This window comes from Lepidochelys kempii, chromosome 3 (assembly GCF_965140265.1).
Source record: "Lepidochelys kempii isolate rLepKem1 chromosome 3, rLepKem1.hap2, whole genome shotgun sequence".
Taxonomy (NCBI): Eukaryota; Metazoa; Chordata; order Testudines; family Cheloniidae; genus Lepidochelys; species Lepidochelys kempii.
The window spans coordinates 190,384,974-190,402,061 of NC_133258.1; the positions used below are offsets into that span (position 1 = coordinate 190,384,974).

At 41.7% G+C, this 17,088-nt stretch overlaps 1 protein-coding gene across 12 annotated transcripts in view; it reads right to left on the reverse strand.

Moving 5' to 3' along the window:
* Positions 1 to 17,088, reverse strand: part of USP34 (ubiquitin specific peptidase 34) — a 266,198-nt gene that overhangs the window by 14,902 nt on the left and 234,208 nt on the right. For 11 of the 12 annotated variants that reach the window (XM_073339379.1, XM_073339385.1, XM_073339383.1 and 8 more), the window contains 6 exons: positions 11,864 to 12,021; positions 10,111 to 10,189; positions 7,971 to 8,097; positions 7,307 to 7,414; positions 6,044 to 6,148; positions 5,795 to 5,919 (listed from right to left, as the gene is read on the reverse strand). In XM_073339379.1, coding sequence (XP_073195480.1) covers positions 5,795 to 5,919; positions 6,044 to 6,148; positions 7,307 to 7,414; positions 7,971 to 8,097; positions 10,111 to 10,189; positions 11,864 to 12,021 — 702 coding nt within the window. Of the gene's footprint in view, positions 1 to 5,794; positions 5,920 to 6,043; positions 6,149 to 7,306; positions 7,415 to 7,970; positions 8,098 to 10,110; positions 10,190 to 11,863; positions 12,022 to 17,088 lie in introns of those variants that run through there. The other variant, XM_073339389.1, reaches the window with a different exon arrangement.

A 17,088-nucleotide genomic window follows, 5' to 3' on the forward strand; every position in this document is an offset into this window, starting at 1 on the left:
GGGGGTGCTAGAGAGATACATAAGAGGCTCCTCCTCCTCTCTCTCCCTGCAGCTCCTGCTGCATTCTGCTATTCCCTCTCACCTTTTCTCCTGCCTGCCTGTTATGTCTCTTGTGCCCTCCTTCCTCTAGCACAGCACTTCACCATTTCTGTGCATCTAGAGGAGAGAGAATACATATGCACCAGCAGCAGACACAATTTTCTACACTCTGGGTCCTAGTGGTGCCCCCCCCCACAGTCTGGCACCTGAGGCAGCTGCCTCAGTTCACCTCATGGTAAGGCCAGCCCTGAGGCGGGGGTCATGATATTGCCAACCTTACTTCTGCGCTGACTTCAGAGCTGGGCAGCCAGACAGAGGCAGCAGGCAGCAGCACAGAAGTAAGGGTGGCAATACCATACCAGGCCATCTTTACTTCTGTGCTGCTGCTGGGGGCAGCTCTGCCTTCAGAGCTGGGCTCCTGGCCAAGAGACGCTGCTCTCCAACTGCTCAGCTTTAAAAGACAGTGCTGCTTCCAGCAGCAGTGCAGAAGTAAGGGTAGTGGTACCGCAACCCCCGCTACAATAACCTTGCAACCCCCCTCCCTCCCGCCCCCACACACAACTCCTTTTTGGGTCAGAAGCCCTACAATTACAATACTGTGAAATTTCAGATTTAAATAGCTGAAATAATGAAATTTATTATTTTTAAAATCCTATGACCATGAAATTGACCAAAATGAACCGTGAATTTGGTAGGGCCCTATTTCTAGATAAACTTCCAGAAAACACGGTTACTCATCTTCTCGTAACTATTGTTCTTTGAGATGTATTGCTCATATCCATTCCAATTAGGTGTGTGCACACCGCATGCACAGCAGTTGTAAAGTTTTCCCCTAGCAGCACCCATTGGGTCGGCTGTGGAGCCCCCTGGAGTACCACCTCCATGGCGCTCAATTTGTGACCCTGCCGACCCAGCGCCCCCTCAGTTCCTTCTTGCTGGTTATTCCGACAGAGGGGAAGACGGGCGGGTTTGGAATGGGTATGAGCAACACCACTTGCAGAACAACAGTTATGAGAAGGTGAGTAACCATTTTTTCTTCTTCGAGTGATTGCTCATATCGATTCCAATTAGGTGATTCCCAAGCCTTACCTAGGCAGTGGGGTTGGAGTTATGGAATCGCTGACTGGGGCACCGCTCCGCCAAAAATTGCATCATCTCTGGCATGTTGAATGATGGCATAATGAGAGATGAACGTATGCATACAGGACCAAGTTGCTGCCCTGCAGATTTCTTGTATCAGGACCTGGGCCAGGAACACTGCCAATGAGGCCTGTGCTGTAAGTGCCAGGGCTCATACCTTGGACACCTCATACTACGTGCTGATGCAGGACATGAGCCAGGAAGATATTCTTTGAGATGAGACCAGGAGACCTTTCATCTGGTCTGCCACCACTATGGGCAACTGGTTTGACTTCCTGAATGGCTTAATACATTCAATGTAGAAAGCTAGCGCCGGCCATACATCCAGGGAGTGCAGCCTCTGCTCATGGCCACTGGCATGAGGCTTAGGATAAAAAACAGGCAGGAAACATTGGGCACTTTCTGTTGCTCTGGGTGGCGAACAGATTGACCTGGGGAAACCCGCACCTTTGGAAGATGTAGTGTATGACATCCGGCCTGATGGACCACTCCTGATTGTGGAAGGACCTGCTGAGGTGGTCTGCCAATGCACTCTGAACTCCTGGTAGAGAGGATGCTTCCAGGTGAATGGAATGGGCTATGTAGAACTCCCATAGCCGGAGGGCTTACTGACACAGGGGAGAGGCAGGGGCTCCACCCTGCTTGTTGATGTAAAACATGGCAGTGGTGTTGTCCATCATAACTGCCACGCACTGCCTTGTAGTCGGGCTTGAAAGGTTTGGCATGCTAGCCGCACTGCCCTCAGCTCCTTGATATTGATACGGAGAGACAGCTCATCCTGCGACCATTGGCCCTGTGTTTGGAGGTCTCCTAAATGCGTGCCCCATCCCAGAGCTGACCCATCCGTTACCAGGGACAAGGAGGGTTGAAGGTTGTTGAAGGGGACTCCTTCGCACACTGTCGGAGGGTCGAGTCACCACTGGAGGGACTTGAGTACTTGCTCCAGCACCATGACCAGAGTTCAGGCTGTCACGCCCCGGGAGATAAGTCGAAGCGAGCCATGCCTGGAGTGGCCTGAGCCTCAGTGTGGAATCCCGGACCACGTAAGTGCAGGCTGCCATGTGGCCAAGGAGACTCAGGCATCCCCTTGCTGTAGTGGTCGGGTACTGCCTGAGGCCTTGAATGATCATAGAATCATAGAATATCAGGGTTGGAAGGGACCTCAGGAGGTCATCTAGTCCAACCCCCTGCTCAAAGCAGGACCAATCCCCAACTAAATCATCCCAGCCAGGCTTTGTCAAGCCTGACCTTAAAAACTTCTAAGGAGATTCCACCACCTGCCTAGGTAACGCATTCCAGTGTTTCACCACCCTCCTAGTGAACAAGTTTTTCCTAATATCCAACCTAAACCTCCCCCACTGCAATTTGAGACCATTACTCCTTGTTCTGTCATCTGCTACCACTGAGAACAGTCTAGAGCCATCCTCTTTGGAACCCCCTTTCAGGTAGCTGAAAGCAGCTATCAAATCCCCCCATATTCTTCTTTTCCGTAGACTAAACAATCCCAGTTCCCTTAGCCTCTCCTCATAAGTCATGTGTTCCAGCCCCCTAATCATTTTTGTTGGCCTCCGATGGACGTTTTCCAATTTTTTGCACATCCTTCTTGTAGTGTGGGGCCCAAAACTGGACACAGTACTCCAGATGAGGCCTCACCAATGTCGAATAGAGGGGAACGATCACGTCCCTCGATCTGCTGGCAATGCCCCCACTTATACAGCCCGAAATGCCATTGGCCTTCTTGGCAACAAGGGCACACTGTTGACTCATATCCAGCTCCTCGTCCACTGTCATCCCTAGGTCCTTTTCTGCAGAACTGCTGCCAAGCCATTCAGTCCCTAGTCTGCAGCAGTGCATGGGACTCTTCCGTCCTAAGTACAGGACTCTGCACTTGTCCTTGTTGAACCTCATCAGATTTCTTTTGGCCCAATCCTCCAATTTGTCTAGGTCCTCCAATTTGTCTATCCTATCCCTACCCTTCAGCGTATCTACCTCTCCTCCCAGTTTAGTGTCATCTGCAAACTTGCTGAGGGTGCAATCCACACCATCCTCCAGATCATTTATGAAGATATTGAACAAAACCGGCCCCAGGACCGACCCTTGGGGCACTCCGCTTGATACCGGCTGCCAACTAGACATGGAGCCATTGATCACTACCCGTTGAGCCCGACAAGCTAGCCAGCTTTCTATCCACCTTATAGTCCATTCATCCAGCCCATACTTCTTTAACTTGCTGGCAAGAATACTGTGGGAGACAGTGTCAAAAGCTTTGCAAAAGTCAAGGAACAACACGTCAACTGCTTTCCCTTCATCCACAGAACCAGTTATCTTGTCATAGAAGGCAATTAGATTAGTCAGGCATGATTTGCCCTTGGTGAATCCATGCTGACTGTTCCTGATCACTTTCCTCTCCTCTAAGTGCTTCAGAATTGATTCCTTGAGGACTTGCTCCATGATTTTTCCAGGGACTGAGGTGAAGTTGACTGGCCTGTAGTTCCCAGGATCCTCCTCCTTCCCTTTTTTAAAGATGGGCACTACATTAGCCTTTTTCCAGTCATCCGGGACTTCCCCCGATCGCCATGAGTTTTCAGAGATAATGGCCAATGGCTCTGCAATCACATCCGCCAACTCCTTTAGCACTCTCGGATGCAACGCATCCGGCCCCATGGACTTGTGCATGTCCAGCTTTTCTAAATAGTCCCGAACCACATCCTTCTCCACAGAGGGCTGGTCACCTCCTCCCCATGCTGTGCTGTGTCTGGAGTGCATGGCATCCCCTCCTCTTCCACTTAGGGAGTCCAAAGGTACTGGACTCAACTGTCCCCTTTGCGGAGCAGAAGTCGACGGTGCTGGTTCCAAAGGTCACGGTACTGGGTGCTCCTCCCTGGCACGCGCCCCAGTGGCCGACTCCAAGGGAGTGGGTCTTGAAGGCAGAGATCCACTCCTACCCTCCTTCTGGTGCTGCTCCTGCAGCGCAAGGGAATGGGATCAGTGCCGGACGGTGCCTGTTGGCTTTGGCAGCAGTGCCGCAGGTCCCTATGTCCCAAGACCTTCCATGGTGCCACATCTACCACAGATGCCAGAATGCTCTGCACCGATTAACTTGGTGCTGTGTCTTGCTGCGCCAAGGTGAACTGCCGTCCGAGAGCTGCCTCTATAAGGAGATGCTTTAAATGGCAGTCCCGCTCCATTTTTATTCTAGGGCGAAACCCTTTACAAATCCTACACCTATCGGCCTGGTGCGTCTCCCCCAGACACGTTAGACAAGCGTCGTCGGGGTTGCCCGTTGGCATGGGCTTACTGCAGGATTTGAACCCTTGGAACCAAGGCATGCCCCGTGTCCCCACGGGGAGATAGGCAGTCGGGGTGGAGAGGAAACCCCCACACCCAATGTCTAAAATTACTAACACTAACTAACTACAAATAAAACTAACACGAACTGAAAGCTAGGAGAATGAGAGGAGAACTTGCTAAGCAAGTCGCCACAGTTCCAATGACCGTCACTGGTGGTAAGAAGGAACTGAGGAGGCACTGGGTCGGTGGGGTCATATATTGAGCACCATGGAGGCGCCACTCCAGGGGGCTCCACAGCCGACCCGATGGGTGCCGCTAAAGGAAAAACTTTCTGATGACTGTGCACACGGCACGCACACACCTATTTGGAATTGATATGAGCAATCACTTGAAGAAAAAACAAATTTTCGAAGGCATATATAGCTCAATCAATAAAATCAGGTCTGCAGTTTTGCATTCCAAAGTTTTCACATATAATTTCTGCATCCAAATTTTTGGATTTAAATGCTCAAGCACTGGCATGCACAGATAGTTAGAATCTAAGTATCTGAGACTCATGCATGCAAATACCATTTAATGAAAAAACACACATGAAAAATACATATGCAAAAATATTAGCAAGAAAGATGGTCGGTGCAATTTTAGAGACTTCTTTTAAAACTGGCTCTTAATGCTAAAGAATTATTAATTATAAAATGTGGGCTCATACACTACATAAATATTTGTAAGGGAAACTCATAATATTACATCATTTTGGGCACAGGCACCACCACATAGATTCATAGATTCATAGATATTTAGGTCAGAAGGGACCATTATGATCATCTAGTCTGACCTCCTGCACAATGCAGGCCACAGAATTTCACCCACCACTCCTAAAAAAGACCTCACACCTATATCTGTGCTATTGAAGTCCTCAAATTGTAGTTTGAAGACCTCAAGGAGCAGAGAATCCTCCAGCAAGTGACCCGTGCCCCATGCTACAGAGGAAGGCGAAAAACCTCCAGGGCCTTCCAATCTGCCCTGGAGGAAAATTCCTTCCCGACCCCAAATATGGCGATCAGCTAAACCCTGAGCATATGGGCAAGATTCATCAGCCAGATACTACAGAAAATTCTTTCCCGGGTAACTTGGATCTTTCAAACCCACTGAGGATAATTTTAAATTACGTAAGTACAGTTTTTAAAATTTGCTTACACAGTAAGTTAGTGGGTAAACACATTGTAGAAGGCATCATTTTGAAATCACTTAAAATTACGTTTTCTTTACAAGCTGCAAATATGTAATGCCACTGACAGGAAAATAGGTTTCCCTATGTCCATACCTTGCTGGCTTCCATCATTGTAGGCAAGAGGCACATATTGAGTTCAGGACGAGGAGGACGGATATTACTTTTCCCTCCTATTAATTTCAGATTTTCACGACAGGGGAAATAAGGTCCAAGAGACACTATAGTGTAAATTAGAACAAAATAATAATGAATTAAAAAGGTCAACACTAGCCACCCCCAGTGCACACAAAAATCAATTGTACTGAAATTCAACTGTAAAATACAACAATTAGAAATACATACTTGGAATATTACTGTGGTGGTATGTACAATGGTTATGCTGCAGAAATGGAACCAAAGTGTGCAGGAAATCATGAGGGCTTAAAAGCACAAGCTCCTTGAGGACATCTACAAATGAGAAGTTGGTTTTGCTATTACACAAAGTTATTTCTTAAGGGTAAACATGACTTATAGCTCATGCATCTGCAAACCTGATCTATTTGGATTATTTTTGCTAGTGCACATTGTGGAGGCAGGCTTTAAGTGAACAAAATTTAACGTGAAAACACCTGAATTAATCAAGGTTCCTTCACCTCTACCATGAGAAGAAAACCTAATCAGTGTTATATCAACTTTCCCTTAACAACCAATAAGAGGGGTGTCAAATTGTAGGAAGTAGAAGCTCAAGAAAATTACCCTCTTTGCTTCTTCTTTACCATATCAGGTCTGACGCCTGGAAAATGGCAACCAGCAGCAGCCAGGACGACAATGACAAGGGCACTCAAAGTAACAGGAAAAGGCATACAAATTACATTAAAAATAGGTTTAATTTGGACAGTGGGTTAGGCCTTCACAAACAAGAAAAAAAATGCAAATTCTACTCCTTAAAAAAATCAGATAAAGCCTTTCAGAAGAAGTCTGCTAATGCAAGACGACAAGACTTTCTTGGTATGACGTCCATTCCTACAAGTTAAACACCCCACCAGGAACCAAGAAGCAAGAAACATCATAGCCCGGTACTTTTAAAAGCTATTTAACCTGTCTTTTTACTTTTATTGTTGCATTTTTTAGTAAATGGAGTATAGAAATGGACACAGGGAGTTCTTACTCAGAGTAACGAGGTTTCTGTGCTTCACAATAAATGAGTTTTCCCACTAACTTTAAATATTAATTTAGTTACCCTGTGGATGCTAAATTAAAGATCTGGGACTTGATTCTGATTTTACTAACACTGTAGAAAATCTATTGATTTCAACAGAGTTATTCCTGATTCACACTAGTATAAGGGAGAATAGAATAGAATCAGGCACCTGGCTTTTAAACAAGCTAGATGAATAATATAAAATGATGCCTAACAAATCCTAAATATTAATTTTATTCTTGATATACAAGGATTAGTAAGATTAATGGGAAAACAAACAATTTTATTAATGTCAAAAAATTAACAAATCCAATGTGCAGAACATTCATAAATACTCATAATATAGAACTGTTTCTGAATTTTAATTTTAATTTAGTTATCTGGCAAGAATCTTTCCTGACTGCAGTAGCATTAATACAACTTACCAATGCAAGCATTTCTAAGTTCTGAAGGACTGTAAGAATTTAGCAGAGTTAAGAGTTTATGGGCAAATTCAATTCGCTCCTGCCACTGGATTAGCGCTTGCTTCACATCTGCAAATACAAAAACATACTAAGTTATCTATCAGGGGGTAGCCGTATTAGTCTGTATCCACAAAAACAACAAGGAGTCCGGTGGCACCTTAAAGACTAACAGATTTATTTAGGCATAAGCTTTCGTGGGTAAAAAAACACTTCTTCAGATGCATGGAGTGAAAATTACAGGTGCAGGCATTATATCATAATATAGATACTAAGTTATCTGTCACCCAAATTCTTGATAACTTTTAATTCCTGAAGAAAGAAAGAGAATGGTAACCTGGAGCAATTAAAACAATCGTACCAATTTTATAAACATGATCTTAATCAAAGTAGAAACCTAAGACTTGTCACTGGTCTACTGCTGTCAAAACTATACTATTTATTTTTAGATACATTTTAACACTTTAATAATTTCATTAATTTAGTCACTGTTATTGTCTCAAAAAAGAGGATTCCCAAAGGCTACATAGCCACGAGACAAACTATGAAAGAATTTCTGTCAATGAAAATTAATTCGTTCAAACAAACTAAAGCCTTTAATCTCTATAAAAGAAAATCATTACCAAACCTTTTCTCTGAAGATATGGACGTGTTGATTTAAGGACCGAAAGGAATATTGACAAAAGTTCCACCAGGTCTCCAGTCACGTGACAAGCTGTGGCCTCATGATACATCATGTGCAAGGTGTTAAAGGACTACAAAAAAGAAAGTAAAATGAAAGTAAAAGTTTATACTAACAAATTAAAATTTATTATGATTTCTAATTTAATCCTACAGATACTATTTTTACATTTATTTTACAACCACAGAAAGATGTATCAAATGTTTTCTGATCGATGCTGACAGATATAAAGTTATTCAAAGAAGAATTCAGTATATACAGTAGGTTGTTCAAATAATGAACAGTTAGTTAACTTTGAACAAAGAAAGTAATTTTAAGTTGTGCTCTAATATCATTGCCCTAGTACAGAGTTTGGTATTATGGAGAGACAGTAGTCTGTCCACGATTTAGACTGTGATTTGCTTTTGGTTATAAGACTGATTTTTATCCCATTCTAAATTTCGCCAATACTAGAGCAATCAGAAATTTCTCACTGTGTGCCCGTGGAAAATGAGTTTAAAAATGCTACTGAAAAACAGAACAAACTCTGCACGTACATGCAAACAGACTGATTCAGGAAACAAAAAGCTTTGCAAACACATCCAGCTTACTTTATAAAATCTGTAAAACGAAGACATTTGCTTCAAGGTGAATGCAATCTGTGCATGCCTAGCCTATGCAGTTTGTAAGATGCATAAGCTAAACAATTCTGGCTCAAGGCAATTACTTAAGTCTGCGTAAGTAGCAGGTGGAGACATTAAAGTCTAAAACCCAGAGCCAAGTATAGCCCAAAACACATAAAATTTTACAAATCTTTAATCCCAATCAATTTGTCTAGTTACAAAATTCTATTAAGGAGGCATGGGAAAGGGACATTTGTTTCAGTAATCATATATTCTAGTTAAGTTTATGTGCATTCCTTACAGACATACAATATAAAATTCTATGTCAGCTGAATTATTACTACTGCTTTAACAAAAGCATCTTCTGGGGATTTTTGACTTAGAGAAATTGTAGTGGTATAGGATACTCATATTGCTGGCAATACACAATATTGCAAAGATTTTGGCAGAAAAGGTATTTGAGAAGATGTTTACTCTGCTTGAATGCCAATTATGTTTCAAACATCGAACAGATAAGGAAATACTATTTATAATATTAATCTCCCTCAAACTATAATGCAAAACCTTAATTATGATCTATATTTATACCAGGAGAAAGATTCAGGATACACTGTCAACCCTCTGCAGTGAGGAAATCTATTCTGCTGACGTGGAAGATTCTTAATGCTGTTTATTTAACATATAAAAACACCTTCAGCAGACAGTGACAGCATATGGTCTATAACATAGTACAACAGTTACAAGTTTAAGAGCAGATCAGACAAAACATTGCTTATACCACACTGTGGCCTTATCCAGCTTCCAGTGCCTTTAATGGAGTTGTATTGCGTCCAGTGTTAGCCTTTCTGCATGAAGCACCCTTCAACTAGAAGGTGAACCTAGCTGTTAAGCAACAAATCTAGTTACACTTTATTTCTAGACATATCTTTGTAATGTCCTGTGCCAAAACCTCCCCCATAAAAATAAGTTTGATATAGAAACAGACAGAGAGAGAGTTTGGTTCATAAATTTGTTAGCTCAAATTTCTTACATCTAAACATTTCTAAGAGATAAAAGGCAAGCAGCAAAAATGTCAGCGCAAATTTAGCTTAGTAGGTTTACTTTTAAATCAGTTTTAAAAATTTACATGGGTTTTATAGTATTGCAGAGTTTTGATTTTATGATTTCTTTTCTTTAAAAAAAGATTTGTTTAGGCTTTTATATAGCTTTTGTTATTAACATTGTCATCACTGGGAAATCCAAACTTCTGAGATCAATTAGCTAATGATGAACACTTTAAGATGGTTTTATAAGTATCCTAGAATTTAATCACCCCTCTTCCCCTTTTTAGCTAATTTTAAAATGACTGATACTGTATTTAAAAAAATACTTAAAGCAAGCATATTTAGCAATAAGGAAGTGATGAGACTGCCCTATCCTCTCAGATGATGAGTCAATGGGAAAGGAAGATGCTCATTTGAACTAAGTGACAATGAAATATTTACCTCAGTCATCAGGATTAAGCCTCTATTAAACACAACAAGAAGCCTGTCTTCATCGGATTCTAATAATATTCTGAAGGCACTAGAAAAGAAAGAAACACTTAAAAAAAACATGCTTAAGATACCAGATTTTCATAATTCTCACAAAGTCTTAAAATTATTAAATTTAGCATTAGTGAAATTGTATTTTGAGGTATAAGCACAGATCAGGAGAAAATGAAATGAATACAATTATCACCTTCAGTCCTTTCACTTTATTAGTTTAGAAGTGTTCCTAGTTGTGCCAAACATACTTCTAAAACTAACTGCTTTGATGGACATAGTACCAACTTCCATCTTTTTAATACAAGAATATCTCTTCAAAAAGTATTTTATGAAGATTCTCTCCAAAGTTGTTTTAACAAGTAATGGCTTGAAAATATTAAAAAACTAAAAAGAACAATCCATTCAAAGATGAAGGTTTAAGGTTTTTAAAAAAATGCATTTTAAGTGCAGGGTAAGGTGCAATTAAGCACATATTTGAGAATGCAAATGAGTAGAAATATTTCTGAAAGAGCCATTTAAGCATATAGCTAGAAATAAAGGATTTTTCCTGGCCAGTTGAGCATTTAACTGAGCACTCAAATTAAGGGTGCAACTGTACACTAAAAAGCAGTACTGAGTTTTAAAATAATTTAGGGAATAGTTCTTGTTCTCATCATATATTGAACACCCCCTCTTCTTCTTATTTACATACGTGTTCCTTCCTATGTAAGCTTATGCATACAGCTTCTAAGTGCTACCATTTCTTTCACTTAAACAATGGTTTCCAGGGTATTTTCCATGCAAAATAAAGCATTACACCAGAGTATTTACAAAAAATAATAATTACACACTAATATTTCTACTAAGTTTGAGCATCCAATTATGCAGAGTATCTGCTTCCATGCTAAAACAGATGACTACAAATATGCCCTCAGGGGAGTAAAGGAGATTTTCTCTTCTCACAAGAACATTCCAGCCTATCTGTTACTGGGTTTACACTCCTAGTGATGTGACCTATGTGACGCAGCCATTTTATGGTCATATCCATAAATAAAATGGAAAAAAATCACGAGTTTCACATATTCAACACAGAACTAAAATTAGAAAAAGATGCACCTAAAAACTTTAAACTCTTTGTAGATTTGATGTATAAAATAATCTCAGATAATGCAGAAACTCTGCCCACAAAGCCACCATTTCTACCTTACTCGTGCCTCACAATTTTGCAAGGGTGGATAAATTGTCACATTGTACATGCTCACCAAGCTATGCAAAACAGGGTGGGTTAAGATACAGAATGAAGTTTCAGCTTTACGACGGAATTTCTAGGCTTTATGTCAAAGAAAATGTTTTAATGATACCACTTTGTTATGGCTTTCTAACATTTCGTTTTGAATAACAACAATAATATATGTTTATTTTTTTAAATTACTGATATTTATTATATTTATGTAGTTCCTTGCATGTTGGGAACTTATAAATTAAATTATTATTTTCATGCACAATAGGGTTTTTATGTATAAAGAGACAATTTCTGTATTTCAGAGACAAACTACAACTTTACTGTTTTGTGTGCGACTTTTATAAAGACAGTATCATAGATTTTTTCAAAAAGTGTATATAATAAACTAAACTATACTGAAGAATAATTTATATTTCAAATTCTAAAAAGTGCTTTTTTTTAAACTAAAAAGGATTAAGCTGCCTCACTAACATTTCAGTACTGTAATACCTTATTAAAGTAGTCCAACAAGACCGTCCATCTAAGCAGCGCAGATAGCAGCTTATGGTTGTTTTCTTAAATTGCTTTATGTCTTCTATCTCCTCTTCTCTCATATCTGGCCTCTGAGCTACAAACAGCTGCATGAGGTTAAACAGCTCTTCAACTGCCTAAAACAAACAAAATAAACATTAGGTTAAGGTAATCTTTCTTAATTAATAAGTTATGGTTTATATTCTCCTCTTCATGACTGTCCATTATTTCTATTAAGCAATACATTGAAGTGATATATATGTGTGAATCTAGAAGACATTTTTATGTATTTTAGAGAAGGGGAAAAATCAGAAAAATACACAGCATTGATATTCTTTAAATATTACCTTATTAAAAAAATAAGAGTACTTAAACATAAATGAAAAAAGAAAAGGAGTACTTGTGTACTTGTGGCACCTTAGAGACTAACCAATTTATTTGAGCATAAGCTTTCATGAGCTACAGCTCATTTCATCGGATGCATACTGTGGAAAGTGTAGAAGATCTTTTTATACACACAAAGCATGAAAAAATACCTCCCCCCACCCCACTCTCCTGCTGGTAATAGCTCATCTAAAGTGACCACTCTCCTTACAATGTGTATGATAATCAAGGTGGGCCATTTCCAGCACAAATCCAGGGTTTAACAAGAACTTCTGGGGGGGGGGGGTGTAGGAAAAAACAAGGGGAAATAGGTTACCTTGCATAATGACTTAGCCACTCCCAGTCTCTATTCAAGCCTAAGTTAATTGTATCCAATTTGCAAATGAATTCCAATTCAGCAGTCTCTCGCTGGAGTCTGGATTTGAAGTTGTTTTGTTGTAATATCGCAACTTTCATGTCTGTAATCGCGTGACCGGAGAGATTGAAGTGTTCTCCGACTGGTTTATGAATGTTATAATTCTTGACATCTGATTTGAGTCCATTTATTCTTTTACGTAGAGACTGTCCAGTTTGACCAATGTACATGGCAGAGGGGCATTGCTGGCACATGATGGCATCTATCACATTGGTGGATGTGCAGGTGAACGAGCCTCTGATAGTGTGGCTGATGTTATTAGGCCCTGTGATGGTGTCCCCTGAATAGATATGTGGGCACAGTTGGCAACGGGCTTTGTTTCAAGGATAGGTTCCTGGGTTAGTGGTTCTGTTGTGTGGTATGTGGTTGCTGGTGAGTATTTGCTTCAGGTTGGGGGGCTGTCTGCAGGCAAGGACTGGCCTGTAGTAGGTTTGAGTGTGTGTTGGGTCATCCTTCAGGATAGGTTGTAGATCCTTAATAATGCGTTGGAGGGGTTTTAGTTGGGGGCTAAACTGTCTGAGGGACATATGCACTGCCAAGCTGCCATATGTCCTAGCAATTGAAGACAACTTCTTGCTAATCTCTGGGGGCTTATTGGGACCTTGGAAAAGGTCGGTTTGTTAGACTCAAACCTGTTGATGGGACAGTAAGCTCTGGCTGCCACTGCATCCAGAGACATCCTTATGAAGTCCATCTGCTGTACTGGGATCAAAGTGGACTTTTCAATGTTGAGTTGAAGTTGTACCACTGCAGAACAGGAACACTGCTGTTGTACAGCAGAGAACTTTGTTGTGCGACCAGCCCTTGAGCAGACAATTGTCGAGGAAGGGGAAGACAATTATTCCAAGTCAATGTAGGTGAGTGGCTACTACTATACTCCTATGACCTTTAAGAAAACTCTCAGGGCAAAGGAGAGGCTGAAGGGAAGCACTGATACTGGAAATGGTCCTGGCTGACCGTAAAATGAAGGTATCTCTTGCAAGACCAGTGAAATGCAATGCAAAGATATGCATCCTGAAGGTTGAGGGCTGCAAACTAACCCCTAGAATCTAACGCTGGAATTATAGCTGCAGGAGTCACCATCCTGAATTTCTGTGATCTCACAAAAGTGCTTAGGAGTCAGAAATCTAATATGGTCTCCATCCCTGATTCTTTTTGGGGACCAGAAAATACTTGGAATAGAATCCCTTCCTCCTGTGCTGGATTGGGACCACTTACATGGCCCCTATGTATAGAAGGGAAATGAATTCCTGTCTCATTAAATGATTGTGAGATGTGCCCCTGAAAAGGAGCAGGGGAATGTAGATGAAACGAATGGAGTAATCCGATGTTGTGGCTTTCAAAACACATCTGTTGGATATAATCTGCTGCCACAGAGTTCAGAAATAAGAGAAATGGTCTCCAGAGAAAGGGATGTTGGAGGAACGGTGCAGCTGAATAGTCCTCAGGTGGGGACATTCCAGACCCTTGACCAAACCATCAAAATTGATGCTTGCATAAGGTGTACATCTGGGTGACAGAATCAGTCGTGGTAAGTGGTCATTTCTTTTGGTATCTTGGCCTTTTCTTAGGTGGCTCAAAAGGCGAATGGTATGCAAAGAACTAAGCCAGATGAGCTCTCAGTGCTGTTTTTGTTCTGCTACATGTTCTTTTGTTTGCAGGTACATATATGCAGAGGGACCTAAGAGTGGCCATGGAATCTTTCAAGGTATGGAGAGATTCTTTGGTGGTCTCAAAGAGGAGTGTAAGTCCAGCAAAAGGAAGGTCTTCAACAGTATTTTGGACTTCCCTAGGAAACCCAGACAGCTATAGCCAAGATGCTCTAGAAATTATGACTGCAGTGGAGACGGAATGGGCCGCAGCATCAGCTGTGTCTATGGAGTCCTGCAATGGGGTTCTTCCTAAGAGCTGACTTTAGCTATGATAGCCTTGAGCTGGCCACGATGTTCTGCAGGGAGATATTCAACAAAATTATTGAACTTTTAATGGCGTGGTTATATTTTTCCATATGGGTTTGGTAATTTGCAATCTGAAATTGCAGGGTCATTGAAGAATAGCTCTTAAGACCAAACAGGTCAAGTTGCTTTTGGTTTTTTTCATAGGGCATATACTTCGTGTGATTTGTCTGCCATGCTCGCCGACAGCCTCCACAACTAAAGAATTTGGTGCAAGGTGGGAAAACAAAAATTCTGATTTTTCCATTGGGATGTAATTCATTTAAGACTCTGTTTGTACATGTGTTATGTGGTGGCATGAGTTTGCCAGATGGTTTTTGCAGGATCCAGTAACACTTCGTTCACTGGTAGAGCCAGGCGACTAATGGCTGTTGTATGCAAAATGTCCAACAGTTTGTTGTGTCTCCTGGCTCTCATGTAACAGAATTTGTAATGAGTCAGCAATGCATTTAACAGGTTTCTGAAACTGTTTAAAATGGTCAGCAAGAGAAGGAAGGGGCATTATCTCCTCACCTTGTGACGATGATGAAATATTAAGTCTTCAGTGTCACTTCCTTGTCCACTCTAGCCTCTTGCTCCTTGAAAGACTTCTGAGGTTGGGGCTGTTGAGGAAGGACTGATGGAGCAAGACAATATCCTTTCAATGATCTCCTGGAGAGGATTTAGGTCTTGAGAACTGCTGGTGATAGGCAGCTCATGAATCCCAGTATGGCCAATGAGGTGGACCATAAGGCAAAAGAGGGGGCACCTGATGTTGGCCATGCCAGTGAGAAGGGACAGAAAACTGTTTTTTGCTTGGAATTTCCCTCTCAGTGAAGGTGGTTGGGAAAATGTCCCTTTGACGATGGACAGGAGATCCATGTACTGAAATCTGGGAGTCAGAGGAATCACTCTCAACATAGTCCAAGGGCAGGGCAGACAGTGAAGGTGAAGATGGCTGTCTGTCCTATGCAGTAGATACTAGAGAACTAGAAGGTACTGGGTAAAGATAAGGGACCAGGTGACCCAGTTATCTTGGTATTGATAGTTGTCAGTACCCATTAACAGTGGAGACTTTGTCTGAAAACAAACAACTCCCTGAAGTATCTAAATTCCTGTAGCACTGGATGTATGGGAGAAGAGGTATTATGAGGCTCCATCATGGCCATGGTACCAAGAGCAGACTGCTTCAGCGGTCCCATTTTAGAAAACGGTGTCGATGCCGATTGTTTCGGCAGTACATGTTAAATAGATGATGACGGTACTGAGGATGTTGGTGATTCTTTGGTGTCAGTAACAGAACCAGTACCGCAGAAGTTTGTAGGTAGTGCTGATCTCCAAGAGGCAGAGTGCTTGGAGTTTCTGATAAAGCTATCATGCTTAGACAGTACCTGAGTTGGTTTTGGTAACAATGTATGTCTTGCACTGTGTTTTTTCGAAGCACTGAAAGTCTTCAAAGAGCTCCCAGTACTGGAGCAGCCTGGAGCCTCAACAGTATTCCCCCAGGGATCTGAGATCTCCCAAGTAGTCAGTCTCTGAGATGAACAGCTTCCCTTTGATGAAGGGTCTCTGTTAGGAGATCTAGCTCCTCTACTTCAAAGCCTCAGCAGTACTCTCCATATTCTTCTTCTGCGAAGATCTTGGTGACTGGATCTGGAGGTTGACGGAGCACTAAGTGTACTCAGAGGCTAACGTACAGGGAGGGGTTTCTGAGCCTGGATCTGAAGCCGGTTGCAGGGCTTGCTCCACCATAATATTCCTACTTTTTGTGATCTACTTTTAAAAGAAATGCAGATCTTGCAAGTGCAAGGTATGTGGTGTCTCAGTCATTAACTAGGGTGAGTTTCTGGCAGGAGAGGCAGCATTTGAATCCCAGGGATCTTGGCATACCTTGCTGACAACCCCCAAGACTGCCCATCATGTAGGAGGGGAAGGGGTATTAACAAAAAAGGGACCCCTTAAATCCAAAGAGGTATAAAACTAAATGAACTAATGTCAAACTAACACTAAAAATGTAAGGTTAAGCTAATAAGCTAAACTTGAAGCAGGCATGCTAGATGCTCCATCTCAGATTGTAGGGCTATTGAGAAGGAACTAAGGGAAGTTCTCCTGCACGGTGCTCTATATCTTCAGTATGGGGTATGAGGATGTCAAGAGTGCATATGCAGGCCAAATGGGCACTGCTATCAAAAATCTCCAAAAATGTATGGAGTGCATGTGTACTTAAATGGAGCATGGTCAGGGACACTATTGAAGAACCACCTGTGGTTACTCTCATCTTTAGCATGCTTTTAGAACATCTACTGATCCCACAGTGCTCCATCTCATGGTGGGAATGAAAATTTCTTAGATAGCATCACTGTAACAGAGATACGGGCAGATGAATTTTATTCCATCTTAGGAAATAAAATGTGGTCTTTGGGCACCTGCTTGTTAACACACCCCTCAGCTGGCCAGAGCTTTAGAACTCC